General features: G+C 42.9%; 1 protein-coding gene across 3 annotated transcripts in view; it reads right to left on the minus strand.

Annotated features, from left to right (window-relative positions):
- ARHGAP22 (Rho GTPase activating protein 22) overlaps positions 1-16,769 on the minus strand; it is a 126,068-nt gene extending 109,299 nt beyond the window's left edge. Inside the window, exons 1-2 of one of the 3 annotated variants that reach the window (XM_038141255.1) lie at positions 16,194-16,769; positions 2,574-2,773 (exon numbers count right to left, since the gene is read on the minus strand). In XM_038141255.1, the coding sequence (XP_037997183.1) occupies positions 2,574-2,773; positions 16,194-16,227 (234 nt within the window). In that variant the 5' untranslated portion in view covers positions 16,228-16,769. Of the gene's footprint in view, positions 1-30; positions 71-2,573; positions 2,774-16,193 lie in introns of those variants that run through there. The other 2 variants (XM_038141256.1, XM_038141257.1) reach the window with 2 other exon arrangements.
- Positions 16,770-17,320: the final 551 nt, after the last annotated feature.

Raw genomic sequence — 17,320 nt, forward strand, 5'->3', positions numbered from 1 at the left:
CACAACAGGATAAGACTTCACCACCCTTACCTCCCATTCCTGTGGTCCTGCAATTTGACTCTGAGGTTCACTGAAATTAGAAGATAAACTGAAGACATTCCAGAGATAACCAGAAAATATAGGAAAGGCAAATTGACAAAAATGCAGATGCATCTGAATTCCAAATGGTATCAAAAAGTATTATATAAAACATCATCTTTAAAGTCCAGTGGCCAGAAGACATTCTAGAAAATTCTGCTGTTTTCTGAAGTGCAAAATTCAAGCCCACTGCAGATGCATTAAAGCCTTTTATCATGTCAAGTCAATACTGAATGAAGGGTTAAATGAATTAGTTGCACAGTGGCTTCTTCTCTCCTGGAAATTGGGGAGGGGTGTATGCTCTCTTCTTTCCTGGGAATAGAAACAAGCCCAAAGCTACTTTAAAAACACAAACATATTGACAGAGTCAGTAGGACCATTAAAAACAATTTGCAGGTCAGTCCTCCCTTCTCCCTGTCCTCACGAGGCAAAAAAAAGAAAACTCTGCAGAAAAGCAATGGCTGCAGATCCACCCCATAACCTTTGGTCTCTGATGGAGTGGGCTGTGCAACTGCAACTGTCATGTGACACACAAATAAAAATTGAGTACCTTCAACAGTACTCAATCCATTAGGACAACAGAAAAATTCCTCTTCACTCCAGAAAGCCTGTGTGATTCTCCTGCCATTGGATTACAGCTGCATCTTTTCAGCAATATTGTTAAAGGAAGAGCATCTACAGTTTCCTCTAAGAAGCTGAAAGAACAGGTTTTCATAAAAATAGGCAATGCAGCATCCATGAAGAAAAAGAAGTTGTTTCTCTTTTGAAACATTATGCCCAAAATCTCATTTGACTCTATCAGGTGAACAACAAGAATACAACTCTCTTCCAGAGTATGTATAAATAATCAAGTAGGTGGAAGATCAATGGGAATTTCAGTGAAACTACTGATTTAGTTTTTACACACAAGCTTAAAGGCCATACTTAATAAATAAAACAAAAATACTTAAACTAGGCATGAGTACCTTTAGGGCTGAAGGAAATTAGGGACTAATATCAATAACAACTGGAGAAAATATCTCCATGGCCTATAAAAAATCTCCCTACAACAAAGGGTCTCAGTTGTCTTTCTAAGGTGCATGGGCACACCAGTGCCATTGCCCCTTCATTCCAGAGAATCCCAAGCAACACCTGTCTGTAAGTCCCATAAGTACATCTCACCTGTGGGATGCATACAGTCCTAACTGAAGTCAAATGCAAATCCTAATTTGCAACTCCTACAAGAACAGTCAGAACATAGTCCTGTATCACACTATACAAAATGTCTTCCCACAGTGATAAATGTATGGCAACCCTGTGCCCAAAAAGGGCCAGGGTTAAAGAAACCCTTTACAACACGACTACCTGAGGCCATTTCTTCCTCATCACATTCACTGACGTGGTTCAGAAGTGCCCAGCTCTCCCACATGCATTGCATGTGAAGATAAGGTGCCTGGCTTGAAAGTGCTAAATCCAGCTGTTGCTAGCAGCATCCTGAGTAATTAAGTTACATCATCAAGTTCAAATCTCTCTAGCCTTTACAAAGCAGACTTTCCATAATTATGGACCAAATCCCTGATCAGGAGAGTGCAAGATATAAGATGCACTCAACATCCTCATTCATCTACCATATTTATGTCAGGCCCACAGGGGAATATTAATTTCCATTCTCACTCGACAATGAAATTTATGTGTGACAGTCAAGCAGGCAGCTGCATCAAGCAGTTTAATAATTGTCTATAATGAGTGTGTGGATGGTGATGATATTACACAGGCTGACTGTCACTCTGTAATGCCTGTTCTGACTCATCAGGAGCCAGCAGCACAGGGACATTGTCTGGCTCATTCAATTATGCTCCCTCTGTTCAATGACTCTGGTTAAAGGCCTGACAGTCAAAACAATGACTATGTGAATTATGATGCATAATCTACTACAGCAACAGGAAAGACCTCAGCTCAAATGCTCTGAGAGAATTTTACAGGCATTAGAAAAATATTAATAAGAAGTTCTTCATCTCTGTAAACTTTAGCCCATAGCACAACACCCACTCCCTCCCCCCCCAAAACACACATTACAGCCCATTCTCAGCACGTAACCAAACCCACATGCTCCACACACACAAGCCAGCTCTAAGCAGCCGGTTCACCTCATGGTTAACAAGGATTAGCTGGAAGATAACAAGTCCCAGCTGAGCAAGAAGGTTAATCGCTCCTGCCTCAGTAATCTGCAACTCCACAGCTCTTCTTGTCAAACTCCAGCCTCATAGCTGCCCATACTAAGATCTGGAGGTCAGCATGCCCTAGTGGATAAGTAAACACCTTCTAACCTTTTCCCAAGCTCTACCACTTGTCTGACAGTAGAAAAGCCTCCCTGCAACATCTGGTGCCTAGGAACCTCCTTAAGTGTGAGAGGTTTTGGTGAGGACAGAAAAGAACTGAAATGAGCTGTCAATCAAAGCACAACTGTGATCACACAGAAGTCACAACCATTAACCCCTGCAGTTCTCTAGTCATACCTGAGGTTTAGTTTCCTCTTCATCCTTGTAATAGAAGAGCTGATCCCCACGCAGCACAAACCAGCGCTGCTGCCAGTTCTTCATAATGCTCCTCTGTTTCTTTAGCCAGCCACACTTCAGCACACGTTCCTGAGGGTTGGGAGAAGATGGTCTGGAGGGAGGCCCAATCTGTTCACCCATCACCAAACTCCTTGACCGGGCTGAAAAGGCAATTACAGAGTAAGTGAAACAAAGAACACACAGAGAGGCTAAGTAACTGTTCCACACTTCCTTCTCAGCTATGGACAGACATGTTTCCTTTTTGTAACAGGTACTTGTTTATCAGGGTGTACATTCAAGCCCATGACAGTTAAACACGGGACAAACATCACCTTTTTGGCTCACTCCAGAGTGTCTAAGGAGACACAACACTTCCACTGAGGCTTCACTGCTCATACAACCATTGTTTGTGGCAAATCATCACTGCCTCCCAGCTCTACATGGGAATAATGATATTGCTCTCTCCTAACAGGATATTTGCCTTATGTGCAAATGTATGGTGAGGGGGCACAAAGAGAAGGAGAGAGTATAAAACAAATATTCTCACTCCACACGCTACCAGTTTGGGGGGATTAGCCAGGGAACCCAGCTGCCATAGGAGAGGAAAAAAAATTAAAAACTGTGGAAAATTAAAAAAGAATTGTCAATTAAAGTAGTGACTGTGATCCACACAAAAGACAGAGATAACACAGCTATCCAGAATTATTGAAGTAATCTCTCTCTTCAGGGCATTCTGACACTGAAGGAGAAAAACAAAATTAAAAAATAAAGTGAAAAAATAAAAAGACCAAATAGAGGAAAAAAAAAACCCAACACATAAATCTGAGGAAGGGTTTCAGAAACAGAAGTGAGGAAAAGTTTAAGAAATAGGAAAAAAGTCTATGAGCCATTCTTTCCTCCTCTCTTGCGTTAAGAGTACTAAAGCTTGGGGCATTTAGAACTAGTTTGGAGTAGCAGACAATGATTATAGATTGCAGGCAGCAAGCCAGTCCTCCAGAATAGATAGGTTAGGTGACCTCATAGGTCTTTTCCACCTCTACCTCCTTTGGATTTATCTTATAATAATAGTTATTTAATATTTCATGCCATTTTTCCTTCATTAGTGCTAATATGATCCTGCTCCTTCCCATTTTCTGCATTCAGCTAACTTAAAGCACTATTTATAACTGCCCACTTGGAACAAGGCATGAGTTTACAGGCCAGTACCAGTAAATCTGCATCACTGATATCTCACATTAGCACTGTGAACTGTTGCAGCTAAAAACCAGGCAAGCTTCTTATCCAGGTACCTGAGATGCACTACAGCTAATTCAAACCATCACAAGAAAGAGTAAAGCAAGCCTCTTCCTTTAAGAGTACTGTCTAATTTTGCCTCTTTTGGGTTCAGAGAACTAAAAATGGCCCTGCTGTTACCATGTGATTGGTTTCTGCTCCTGGTGCCTCAGCACACAGGGATGAAACTGCCAGAATTCACTAAACAAAGAAAAATAATGAGTATGTTGTGGTGTTGGGGAATTAAAAAAAATTAAAAATAATCATATTTGCAACATTAAAATTGATCCTATTTCTTCACTTCCATGAAGCAAACTGCAAAATAAGGAGAGGCAGATAAGGGACTTAGGTCAGATCTTCAAAGAGCCTCCTCAGTGTAATCCAGCGAGGGAAATCACATTGGTATCTGTGATAAAATCTGCTTTGACCTTCCTCATGACCTGGCAGTCAGGTCATCATGTTGTGCTTTATAAAGAGCTCTAAACCAGCACATCCACACACTAAACACTTCCATCAGCAGAGGGCAGACCTGAATGGTATCACACCCTCCCATTAGAAAAAAGTCTCCGTGATACAATCTCCACTTCTATAGTTTCTTTTTCCTTCCACTCTGTCTCAAAGATCCACTCACCTCTCCTGTGACCATCCAGCAGACACTCATACTGACCCCAACAACCTTCAAGTTTTACAGACAGAAGATACATCACTTTGTTAAATTTCAGACTTGATGAAAGCCCTGTCTGACAGACAGTATGGATTTTTTTTTCCCATTTCTCTACACTGCTAAGATAGATCCTGCTACCCTCAACAAAACTGTGAAAAACAAGTATTGTCTTGTGGCTCAATAAAGAGAAATTAGTTTTCAAATTATAATTAGTGCTGTAAGAAATTATTTTTTATTTTGTTTTTAGTTTCACTTAAAAATTAATTTAAAAGCTAAAATTTTGTAAGAAGTGCTGCTGCAGCATCATAGCTTTTTCAGAATTGGTCTTCCTTTAGTTTATGCCTAAAATACATTGCTGAATTTAATATGAGCTAATATACAGCATTAGTCCTAGATTAGTAAAATTTACCAGCAACTTTTGGATTCTCCCAACCCAGTACCCCTTCACTCTGATTATTTTTATGTGCCAAAACAATAGTTAAAAAAATATATAGAGATCACTTTAATTCAGGCTTTAGTGTATTCAGGCATATTCTCAAAGCTCACTCACTGTAGTCTGAGCTCTCACAGACAGGTATTTTCATTCCTGTAAATATCAAGAACCGCTTTCCCCCACACAGCCAACATCCTCAGGCTTTAGTATTGGCCCTTCTGGCAGCACAGCATTCTCTGGCAGATGGTGACAGAGGCACCAGAACACCCAGCCCCTTCCCCATCACCACGAGGCATGGAGGACCCCATTTCACAGTAAGAAAACTCACTGGTCATCTTTATATCTCTATTGCAGAGGCCCATAGGAACTGAGTTGGATAAAACCTCTCTGCCTCATACCAGACCACATTTTAAAACTATGACCAAAGTGCAGTCTCCTTTAGACTGCCCAAATTCCAATCCACATTCATGTTGCAAATTATGCCATTAAAAAAATAAATATCCCAAAAATTTGCTTTTATCAAAACCACTATAATGTCATTAAAAAAATAAATATCCCAAAAATTTGCTTTTATCAAAACCACTATAATGTCATTACAAAAATAAATATCCCAAAAAATTTGCTTTTATCAAAGGCACTATAATGGTTCCTAGACAACATCTTGGCTATTAAAGTAACCAATTTGTCTAATGATACCAAACTCCATCTTTCAGCAAGCATCTAAGTCATCTCCACATTGAAGTACCTAAGCACTCTCCAACTTCAACAAGAAAATCCCATCAGCGTCCACACTTCCTGACTTGCATGTAGTTATATACACCCTTGGCCACTTTATTTCTCACTCTAAAAAGAAATTAGTTTTATTTCACTGGAAACCTACCACCCATATTGACATAGACCTCACAAAAGACATCAAACATCTTGCTTTGAAATGTTACCAAATATGTCACCTTGTGTGTTCCCTCAGTCCCCCTTTGATACTATTTGTACAGCTCACATTGTAATTATTTATTTTAGTCAAGAATTAAAGCTTTCATGATCAGTCTCCGGAGAACGCAGAACTTTTTCTTATTTTATTTTATGCAGCACCATATCTCAATCAATTGCTATGATTGTTAATTCTTCATGCTGTCTTAGCTTTCCATTTCCTTCATTTCTGGTCGTGACTGTAATAGTTAATTTCATTAGGGACATACTTAGCAACTTCATCTGAAAGTCAACAACATGGATCAGATAGAAATTTTTAGAAAGGGGAATTATTTATGGCTATTAACAGCACTGATGCTTATATTGCATGCTTCACAGAATACAATAATTGCATAGAGGTCAGAACGAGCACGGCCTGCCTTTAAAGCAGCAGCTATCTTAGGTTACTGGGATCAAAATATCTGCTTTGATAATCTAATGCAGTACACCAAGCCCCTGATTCTTAATGGCAGAAATATATTATTTGTGCTTATCTATTTAACAGAATTATGGAATCAGCAGAAAGTAAGGAAGAAAACAAATCAATAAATCAGGCTCACAACTCAGCAAATACTTTACATGCCCTGGAGTTCCAATCCAGAAATGTGTTTTCAATAATACCACACAGGTTGGTTTCACTTCACATTGTCATTAGTTGATTATTGATTTAGTCATACACCTAAGTTCTAAACAGAAATCAGTGTAGAAAGGACTCAAAACCTCCTTGGGAAAAGGGTTAGGATTCATTTGCACAGCACGGCAGTGCTGAAATGCCAACCACATACCCACACCATCCCTAAAACAAGGCAAGTGCAGCACAGCGAGGTAACAGCAGAGCGATGGACCCACAGGAGGCACTAACGAGTCAAACCATTCTGGGACGGCAAATCATTCTGTAAGGCAAGAATCGGAACTACAGACCTCGAAATTGCTCCTACGACTGGAAGTGACACTGGTACATGGAAGTTCTCATATCCATGAAGATGGAAGGAGGAATACGAGCCAAGGCTGTGAAGAGCTGCTCAACACTCACTGTGCAAATGCCTGAAACTACACTAAATAAACTCCCCTCCAAAGCCCCATACTTGGTTGTCATGTCTCTAAAAGTAAAATCAAAGACTATCCTAAGGAGTGGATGGGTCAAATTGAGTGGAGCCACACTGCCACTCCTTACAGAGGCAGCAATCCCAATCCACAGGGCTACACACCACTACAAGAGCTCCTCTGCAACTCAGACCTGCCTCCAGGCAATAGCCACATTCCTGTTTTCTCGTGACATTCATCTCCTACCCTGAGCATGCACATAATAGAGACAACATCTTCCCTGCCCTATCCATACCATCCCCCCTTCCTGAGTTCAATCCTGCCTGGCAGTATTACACAATGTCTTCTGCTCTCCTCTCCCATTCCCAGCTCTGAACACCACTAGAGATTTGAGCACTCCCTAAGTACTTACTTAAACCAGACATGGAAATCAATCAAGTCAATGCAATTCAATATCAATTAAAGATGTAATCTTTTGAAATTTCATAGGCAGTTAGCTAAAATCAATATAGTCATTATAATTGATTTTGGCCAACAAACTGTCCTACAATAAAGGCACTTTGCTCTGGTGTTCCTTCAGTGTGATGACATAGTGACACTACATATTATTTCTAATATAGTCTTCATTTAAAGTACTAGCCACAAAGGGAAGTGGCTTCCCATACTATAAATTATATTCTCATTTGGTTTATTTAATTCAAATTGGGCCTTATAAAAAGGATTCACTGGAAATGCAGGTAATATGCCTACAAACAGATACTGAATTTCACTGAACTGTAGGCAATAAAATATTTGGTTTAGATTTTTCTGTGTCCATCACAGAACCATATCTGTCTTTGAATTTGATTGCTCAGATCCCAGAGTCAGTAAGCACAAACAAAAGCAAGGTACTTCCTCAGTACAATCTGAGAATTAAGCATCTTAAAACAAAATAAGCCAAGAATTAAAGGCATAATATTTGAAATGGTTGGTGACAAGATATTTTTAGGCAATTAGAAGAATATCAGTTATAAGGAACTGACAAGAGCTTTACCTCCCTCAATACAGAGTAGCAATCTCTACAGAAACAAAAAGGTACTACACAGCCATGTAGCTGCTCACATTTTGTGATGTGGCTGACAATTGCCACATTCAGAAACACTACTCTAAGAGCCAGCTTGTGCTCCATCACTTCTGCTCAATAAAGCTGCACCTGTCTCCTCACAACACTTTATAGAGCAAAGTGACATGCAATGTTTAATTCCTTCCCTTGATCTTTTGGCCAACAGCCTGGTGGTGTCTTTATCACATCAGAGAATACAGCAGCACAAACTGATATATATTAATGCAGGACCCTTCCAAAAGTCAAGGAAAACCCAAGAATATTCGATAATCAATGCAATCCACCCCACACAATAAAATTAAAAAAAAAAAACAAAAAAACAAAAAACAAAAACAAAAAACCAAAAACATATAGTCAGTGGGATAATTTAATCCTTTTCTCCTGAAGAACAATTAACATTCATCTTCAAACTATTGTTACAAATTGTTGGCATGCTGGACTTCAGGAAAAGTGAAGGATTTTGGCAATCCATTGCTATCATAAAGGTAAAGGGGCATTGGTTTGTTGGTTGACATTTCACACTGGAGACCTTTCAGCTATTGCACAAAGTAGTCCTGAACTTCCTTTGCTATCACCATCATCAAGAAGGCCAGCAGGTCTCAACTCCATAGAATAATTATTTAAATGAGTTTAACCTTGCATTTGCAAAAGAATTGGAATTACTGCTTCAGGTTCTAGGAATGTGTGGTGATTTTGACACCTGTCAATGAACAAACCTTAAATACTGTAGGTAACCTGCCACCAGCTGTTCTTGAAACTGCCCTACAAATCCACATAGCCATGCCAGTCTTATCAAACCACTAGCATTAGATCGTGGATAAATGCCAAGATGGAAGGATAATGACTTAATTCTTTCTGCTAGAACAGATTGACCTAACAATTTACAATCTAGTAAAGTGAAATAGCCCATGTCCTTTGTTATTGCAAAACCAGAGTTACAGACCATTTCAATAATACATGAACAAGTACAGAAGCTGCTCCCAGCAAAGGACTGTATTTTAAAGTCCCTTTATCTGCACTATCCTCTGAGATCTCCCATCTGGATCTACTGCAGACTATTCAGAGGACAGATCAGCTGCCAGGCCACAGCTATTGGATGTGCTGCTCTAAAGCACATGCACCTGTTAGACACTATGGACTACAATGTTATCTAGCACACCCAAGCAGCAGCTCTCCACTCCCACTGGACCCTGGCACAATCTCTAGAAGGTACGTCTGCATACCTGACAAGAGAACTGCATACCCCACACTGCTGAAGGCATCTCTGCTGCTGGCAAAGCTCTTGTAATTCCATTGACAATCACACTGAGCTACAGCTTACCACTGCCAGAAGGAAAAAGTCTTATTCCTTTCTTCCTACTTCCACTCTGCTCTTTCCATCTGCCAATACACCCAGCCTGACATTCCTACACTGACAAGGTGAGGCCTCTTTATAAGAAAAGTTGCTAACTGGAATGGTATAAAGTTCTAAGATATTTTTTCTTCCTAGGGCTTCAGTGAGTCAGGTCAGAAAAGGAAGGCCAAATGAACACCTTGAACTCCCTCTGCAATCAGCAACAGCCCCTTGTAATCCTCCCAATGACTATGGCTATTAATTTTTAATAATCTTCCCAGTCATAGTAGATTAAGGAACAAACAAAAAAAATGCTGGCTACAATAGCATTCAGTTTGGACTAGGACTGTGGCCTGAGCTTGTACACAACCAAATACTATGGAGTCCTGATCAAAACTGCAGCACAGGCATAGGTCCACTGCAGTGGAAAAACTCAGGCTCCTCAGAGTCACCCATGTGCTTTTGTTAAATATTGTCTGTGCCATGCCAAGCACATGCACCATATTCCTCACACAGTGGCTGCCAGTATCAGTGGTTCCTAAAATTGATGTTATGAGCACCAAAGAAATTTGTCCAACCCACTCTAGGGGATGTAATTTTCCAAAATTATTCTGGAATGAAAATAATAGAGAAAACTCTTTTAAGGCCTTTTGCCAGCAATAAGATGAAGTGATATATAAGATGAAGTGATACCAGAACACAGCCACTTTCAGCAATAAACTTCCCTGAATTCAGCCACAACATTGTATTTCTCTTCTTTCAGTCATCCAAAGATCAGGAGGGTTTTCATTCCTACCCTGCTTTTCAGGGCATAACATTGAACCAAGAGCTCAGTGTGCCTATTTCAACACTGTTGTACCTGTTTTTTAATATGCAAACAAATTCTGCTTCCTACTGTGTGCAACAGCTGAGTAAGTGACTTGCTGCACTGCCAGGGTTGATATGGGGGACAAAGGTAGAAGAAATATAGGAATTCTTACTCCTGCATTAATTTATACTCTGAATCCAAGTACTCAGATTATCTAGCCATAAGTACTTGTGGCATCACTGGTTAATAAAGCAAAGGTGGCTCCTCCTAAACTGGAGCTCTGCAAAGGAGTAAGTAGTCACCCTGTGCCTACAGTTCTTCCAAAGAGATCATGAGCAACCCAATCTCTTCCCCTGCAACAGAATCAGTTCTCACTTTAGAAACAACATGTACAGCTTCTTTGTCCTTTATTTCTTACACCACAGGTTGTTTTTCTCACTTCAACACCAGTTCACAGGATGACAATCTTAGTGAAGCATAACACCTGCTTTTAAGAGAAAGGATATTATCACTAACTTCTTTCAAACACAGCAAAAACCTAGTATCTCCTCTCCGTAGAGATCTTCATAAGGGCTAATTTACAGCTCGTTGGGCACAAAGGATACACAGAAAAGCTCTGTGGAAGGAACTGTCAGCAGGACCCTCACCCTCCCGCCCCCATGTTAGTTTTAAGTACTTAAATATGTGCAGGCCTGGGCAGAGTCTGGGCACAGATCCTTTCCTCTTCCAGCTCAGCAGATAGCTCACACTGCAGCCTCACAAAGGAGTTTCCCTTTCCCACCAATGAACCCTTATCCTTGCATCAAACTACCCCTGCCCATACTGCAGGGAGCTGAAGGAAACAAATGAGGTTGTTTATGCTGCTGTGCTTGCCTATCATTTACCATAAATGTAAGGGGAAAGCCAGCAAGGAAAGAAAGTTATTCTGGTAGTAATCTTACAATGAAGAGTAATACATTTATACAGGTAATAAAAGTGCAGGTGACTGTCCTCTCAGGAGAGAGGTGCTAGCATTTGTAGCCCTTCCACTGTGCTATTTACACACAGACTGCCAGTTTCGCCCTGTACTCCCTCAGTGATTTTCTATTAGTACTTAGAGAGCCTATGACTGTGTGATTTTTTTAATATTTAATTCCCTCTCCACGAGTGCTCTCCCCAGCAGTCCAGTTGCCCTTAGAGTTGAATTAGTGTTTTTTCTCAATGCCCCTTTCCCTCCCCAGGAGGTGAGGCTATGGTTCATTATTTCAAATTCAGATTGCCTGTGCTTAATAAGCTGGTGCCTGCCTCCAAACTTTTCAGGACTTTTTCTAAGGAGAATGACTGCCTGCCTGAGCCTTCAGGCAGGAACAGAAAGCTGCTGTTCAAGAGCAGCAATTACTCCAGCACACACCATGAATCCAATTGGAGAGGGGTATCGCTACAGAGATCAGAGGATTACACCTTTGAACAACTCGTGTCCTTCTTCATGGGACATGCCACCAAGTGAGGGTGAGAACGTGAACCTGTCTCTGGAGGAATCCCATAAATATCACTTTCTTGACCCTGTCTCTATATGCACACGGCCATTGAATCAGGAGAGAGACAAAAAAACAAATTAGAGCCCAGAGCTTATAACACAGATCATTGCCACACACCCCTGCACCAGAGCAGTACAGTGCTAGGAGCCTGACCCTGTACCACAGAACAAAAGTAACTCCATGCTTCATTCACCTCCCTAGGGCTGCACACAGTGGGAAGGGACTCTCATAGTTTACTTGTCCCCTGCTTTACCCCTTGGTCTGGTCCTGTTTCTTCACACTGCCTTCAGGGCAGTTCATCCAATACTGCACCAAGTCCAGCCCAATGCCTCCCCTCCACAGCCCCTGCACTCCTGCCTTAGATGTTTAAGTTAAACTCAGCAGTTTCATCTCAAGCTCCTCCAAAGCAACATAACAAAACCCAGGCTCGTGCTGCAGGCATCCCTACTACCACCTCCTCCTGCTCCCTACCATCTCAGAGATGTCTACCTCCATCAAACTGGGATACAAACCTAATTATACTTGCCAACACTTTATCCTTGCCTTTTACCTACATACCTTTCCAGAGCAGAGCTCCCAGACTGCCTCTCCTGCCTTACAGAATCATCCATGTAAGGATGTGGGGCAGTGAACCACCCCCTCACAGGTGGGCTCCTCGTTAATGGTGGCTCTGCTCTGCCAGCTGCACCAGTCACTCTGATTGCTCCCACCCGGGCCTCGTGTGCTCCCAGCAATGTTGGTGGGCTCTCAGGGCTGCAGGAAGTGTTCGGAGGAGTTCACAGCTCCAGGGCTGTTTACCTTGGTTCCAGGAGTAGGAACCTGGGTGTTCCCATTTGCCTGGTAGGCTGGAGGTGCCAAGGCGCTGGCCTCCCACGTGCTCTGGGATAGCTGTGCACAGCTCCAGCCCCTCTAACCAGAGCTGACCATGGGGCTGTGCAGGCACCAGTGCTGCCTTGAGCAGAGCTGGGGCTGCAGGTGCTAGGCTGTCATTTGGTGATGGGCACTAGACACATGAGAGCTCCCTGCTCCGTCTTTCACTGGCTGGTGAAAGGATGGCTCTTCATACACTGGGAGAGAAATAACTGTTCTACTACAGGCACGTGAAGGATATCAGTACATTTGCACCAGCCTAACTAACCAAAATGTCTCTCATTACTTTTTCTAGACTCTAAGTTTTTAATTAAAACACACAAAAAATTTATTATTATGACTGTAAGGAAAATTTGTGACATATGTATGAGCATGTCACAAAGAGAAATAATAGGTCATAGTGTCACCCAAAAGTACAAAGCCCAAATAAAGGGAAAAGGGTTATTCTTAGTGCCTCTACAACTGAGACACATTGTGCTGAAGACAGGAATACTGTAAATTATATATGATGGCAGCAGGCTAACTCTCTTTCTATGGAGGGCAATCACATCACTCAAAATACAAATGCATAAGCCAGTAGCCAGTCCAGCTTCCATTTCCTAGCACATTTAAATGCAACTGGGCTGGCAACCTTTTTGGGACTTTTCAAGCCAAGGATCAAATGCTTTTTTTTTTAATCTCTTAAAAACAATTAAACAGAAATGCATTCATTGAGACTGAAGGATGTAGTCTTAAAACTGCTGTCCCTCTAATCTATACAGAAAGTTCTCTTGTCTCCACTCTGCAAGGCTATATTTTTCTGCCCTATCACATAAGAAGAAAGTAAAAATAGATGTTTTCCATTGCAGCCACTTATTTTAGGATCCTAGACTCCACCAATTGCTGTGCATGAACCCCTATAGATGAAAAAATAATGCAAAATCCATTCAGACCTAGCCAGAATGAATGACTTCCCAAAAGGCCCTTTTATTCACATTAGGATTTTCCATCAGTGAGATTTTACACCTTCCCAGATCTTACGGAAAGAACATGTACCTCTGAATGCATGTTTCGGAGTTACAGATGTGAGGCTGCTGTGGAACAGCAAGGACTTGATAGTTGATAGTTACTTTATACTTACACTTGATAGTTACTTCTAGTAAGGAAAATTATCTTTGTTCTCTACTGTCCCTTTCACAGACATTAGGAACTACACCCTGGATGTCAGGCTCAAGTCCAGAGCATGCATTTTCAAAAGGTTGAATGTCTTTAAACCCAGGAGCTTTCTTAAGGACAATCTACAAATCAAACAAAAATGACAGCATCATACATCATAACTCCATGTTTAAAGGCACATTCTCAGCAGGGAATTGGGCATAACAGAGAAATTGATGAGGCATTCCTGTCTGCACAAATGCAGGGAGCCTGAAGCAAAGAGCTAGCTAGCCAAACACACATATTGGGGTTTTAACCTCAAGAACTCTGTAAATACATGAACATCCATCCCTAGGTTCAGCCACATTGCTGCCTTCTGTCACACTCAAGTAAAACCACAGATACTTAGGATACCCTGAGTATCCCTCCTTGTCCCTTGTCTTCAATCTGTCTGCTCAGAGAAGTCACGTTGCTTCCCTTCCACAACTAAGTCCCAATGGCAGAGCTGACAGTCGCTAATCTGAAAAGTCAGCCAAACTCAAGCAGCAGCTTGCAGCAGATCAGCTGCCCTTGTTGATGCTCACTGTATGCAGAGCATTCTCACAGCTTTCGGAATACTTTGCTTGCTCACTGTTTATCACCTGAATCTTCATTAGCAATCCCGGCTGAGACTCCAGGGAGCATGAATTGCCATTTCCTATTCAGCTCAGTCTTGCAAGGTGGGACACTTACCCTCAAGAAGCATTCAGCATCTCCAGCATGGCCTGTTTACAGTTCCTGTGAACAAGAGCTATAGAAGAACCTTGCAGGATTAGGTCCTACTTGGTAAGCTTTGCAAGAGGTTACCAGTGCTTTGCCACAGCATTGCAAAAGTAAGAAACTTCCCAAAGTTTCCAAACCCAGAATCCCAGCTCTTTTCAGGAGTTCTAAATTCATTCAGAAATAAACTTGCCTATGCACAGTTAATGAACCAAACAGAGCAAACACAGAGAGAATGATGCACACTGCTATGAATTGAAATTGAATCACAAAGGTACACTGCAGTTTGTCCCCTAAGTATCAGTAGGCCCTAGGGATCTAGGATGTCTGTCCCATAACTAGACTTCAATATCTATTAATACACAAATTAGTCTCTTCCAGGTAATTTGAAGAGAGTGGAATAATGGCAGGCATGACACAGTACAACCTTAGCATCATCACCTAGCTTGTCTCATCAGAGCTGTAATAGCTACCAGGAATGCTGGATAACATAAAGACTCCCTTAGAAGGGGGATGGCAAAGGGGCAGCATCTACAAAAGACTTGCTGAACTTCTACAACCTTGTGTAACTGAAAAATAAGTACTTATGACTTTACTGTGGGTGCAGCAGTACATATCTGGTCCTGACACCTCCAGATGGCAGGAAGCTTCTTCTTTCCAATATGCTAACAGCTATTTAATGGGCTGTTGGTATTTTAAGGACTGTTCATCACGTAATAGGGCTTTCAATAGATGATGCAGTGGCATTTGGCTGAAAGTACCTGTGTTGGAATCACAGCAGCTAGAACCAGTGATACCTTTCTTATCTGACAATACTGGCATGGCTGAAGAAAACCCTAATCTTTACATATTGTTCTGAATGTGTTTGCTTTAGCTCCTAAATTACATTAGTCTAATCTGTTTCCAGTGGGCAGGAAGAGATCCCTCTGATACCGTCATTAGTTTGTGAATGGCAGTGATGATTTCCAAATGCCATGTCAAACGAGTAACTGGTGCTGCGCCTGAAGATCAGAGAATGCATTCCCTGCTAGAGCATCTCTTCCAGGTGACCTGACATCGGAGACCAGGAGACAACGGCTGTGCCCAGCCCCAGGTCTCTGCTTTACAAACATGGCACACTACACCTCGCAGCTCTGAACGACTGCTCAAAGCATCGCCCTGTTGCAAACCCAGGGCAGGTTTTCCTTCCTTCCTTTTGTCTTGCCCACAGCTCACAGAACGAGTATCTCCACCTCCTGCATCCAGCCCTGCAAGGATAATGTACTACAGCAAACTGCTTCTCCAAGATGCTGCAGGTAAACTAGACACACCTGTCTCCAGCCGTTATAATGAACTCAGCGTTAGAAACACAGCATTAGCAACCAATAACGGGGCTGAAAAGGCTATGTCGAGTCCCAGGACAGAGTACTATTTTTTTTTTTTAATTTATCCCTGTTGCTCAGCCCAGACATTGCAGACCACGCCGGTGAACACCAGCACAGGTCTCCTCCTCCTCGGCTTCATTCTCCCCGAACGGTCCCTCCTCCCCAGGGCTGGCCAGCGGGGCAGCAGCCCCTGCAGCCGAGGTGGGGGGCACTCCGCGGGCAGCGCTACGGGCTGGCCGCCGCCGCCGCGAAGTTTCCCCATGCCAGCAGCTGGTCTCCGTCCCCACCCCGCGAGGTGCAGGGTCGCACACTCACCTCTCCTGGCCTGCCTGATCTTGGGGCTCAGCATGCTCCCGGCTGGCGCTGCCCGCAGCCTCAGCGCCCGGCCCCGGCCGCCGCCCCGCGCATCGCCGCCGCCGCTCCAGCCCTGGCTCGGGGGCGACGCTTCACGCGGGGCTGAATAAACCCTAATGCATTATTTATCCGGCCTCGAATTAATTCCCATCCAAAGTAGGCACGAAGTGTCTCGGTAATTACTGCCGATGGATCGGCAGCGCGCAGGCACGAGGGCCGGCCCCGGCTCCCGGCGCTAATTGGCCGCGCGGCCGTGTGATCAATGTGCCGCTTCCCGGGAGCCGCGCTCAGCCCCGCTGCCGGCGCCCCGCGCTCAACAGATGCTTGCGCTTGGCGAGGCTCAGATCGGGAGCTGAACCTGATTCAGCGGGATTTCTTCTGCTCTGGAAGAAATACCAAGTGCGCTGGTCCTGAGGGCAGCGGCGTGCTAGGCCACCTGCTGTGTCCCGCATCCCTCCCGGGGCGGCATCCCGGTGAGAGCTGGCGAGCCGAGGGAAAAACGACCCGCTGCTATCTGCGAGAGAGAAAAATATCTCTCGCCTGCACTGGCAGACTCGCAGGATGGGCACAAGGGAATGTCTTCATTACATTTTACACGACATGTTAGCACCCATCATTCTTAATTGTACTGTTTGCTAAGCTCACCCTCACCCCTCCCTGGGAGGGAGGCAAATCTGCAGTTCTGCAGTCACTAATGAAGAGGAGGAAGGACAAACGTTTATTGACATAGATAGAAACTATTAAATAGTATCTATAAAATATAAATAGATAATTGGATGATAATTGCATCTGAGTAATGGACATATCCTGACTCTGGACTGCTCGTACCTCCATCCACCTAGCAGTTCCTTCCGTGACTGCCAAAAAGGGGTAAATACTTCCCTAGCAGGGTACATGCCCTGCAATATCACCATGCAGGTTTGTGTTGCTGAGTTGTACTGACAAAAGGCATCTGAGATTGGCAGTTTTCGCCTCTTCCAAGACCTGTCGTATTTTGGATATTGAATGCTGGCTATCAAGTTATATCTCCAGCACTGGAAGAGGTTCTCTGGCTCTTTACAGGGATTGTGCTTCTCAATGTGCAACTA

The sequence above is a fragment of the Motacilla alba genome, chromosome 6 (assembly GCF_015832195.1).
Source record: "Motacilla alba alba isolate MOTALB_02 chromosome 6, Motacilla_alba_V1.0_pri, whole genome shotgun sequence".
NCBI lineage: Eukaryota > Metazoa > Chordata > Aves > Passeriformes > Motacillidae > Motacilla > Motacilla alba.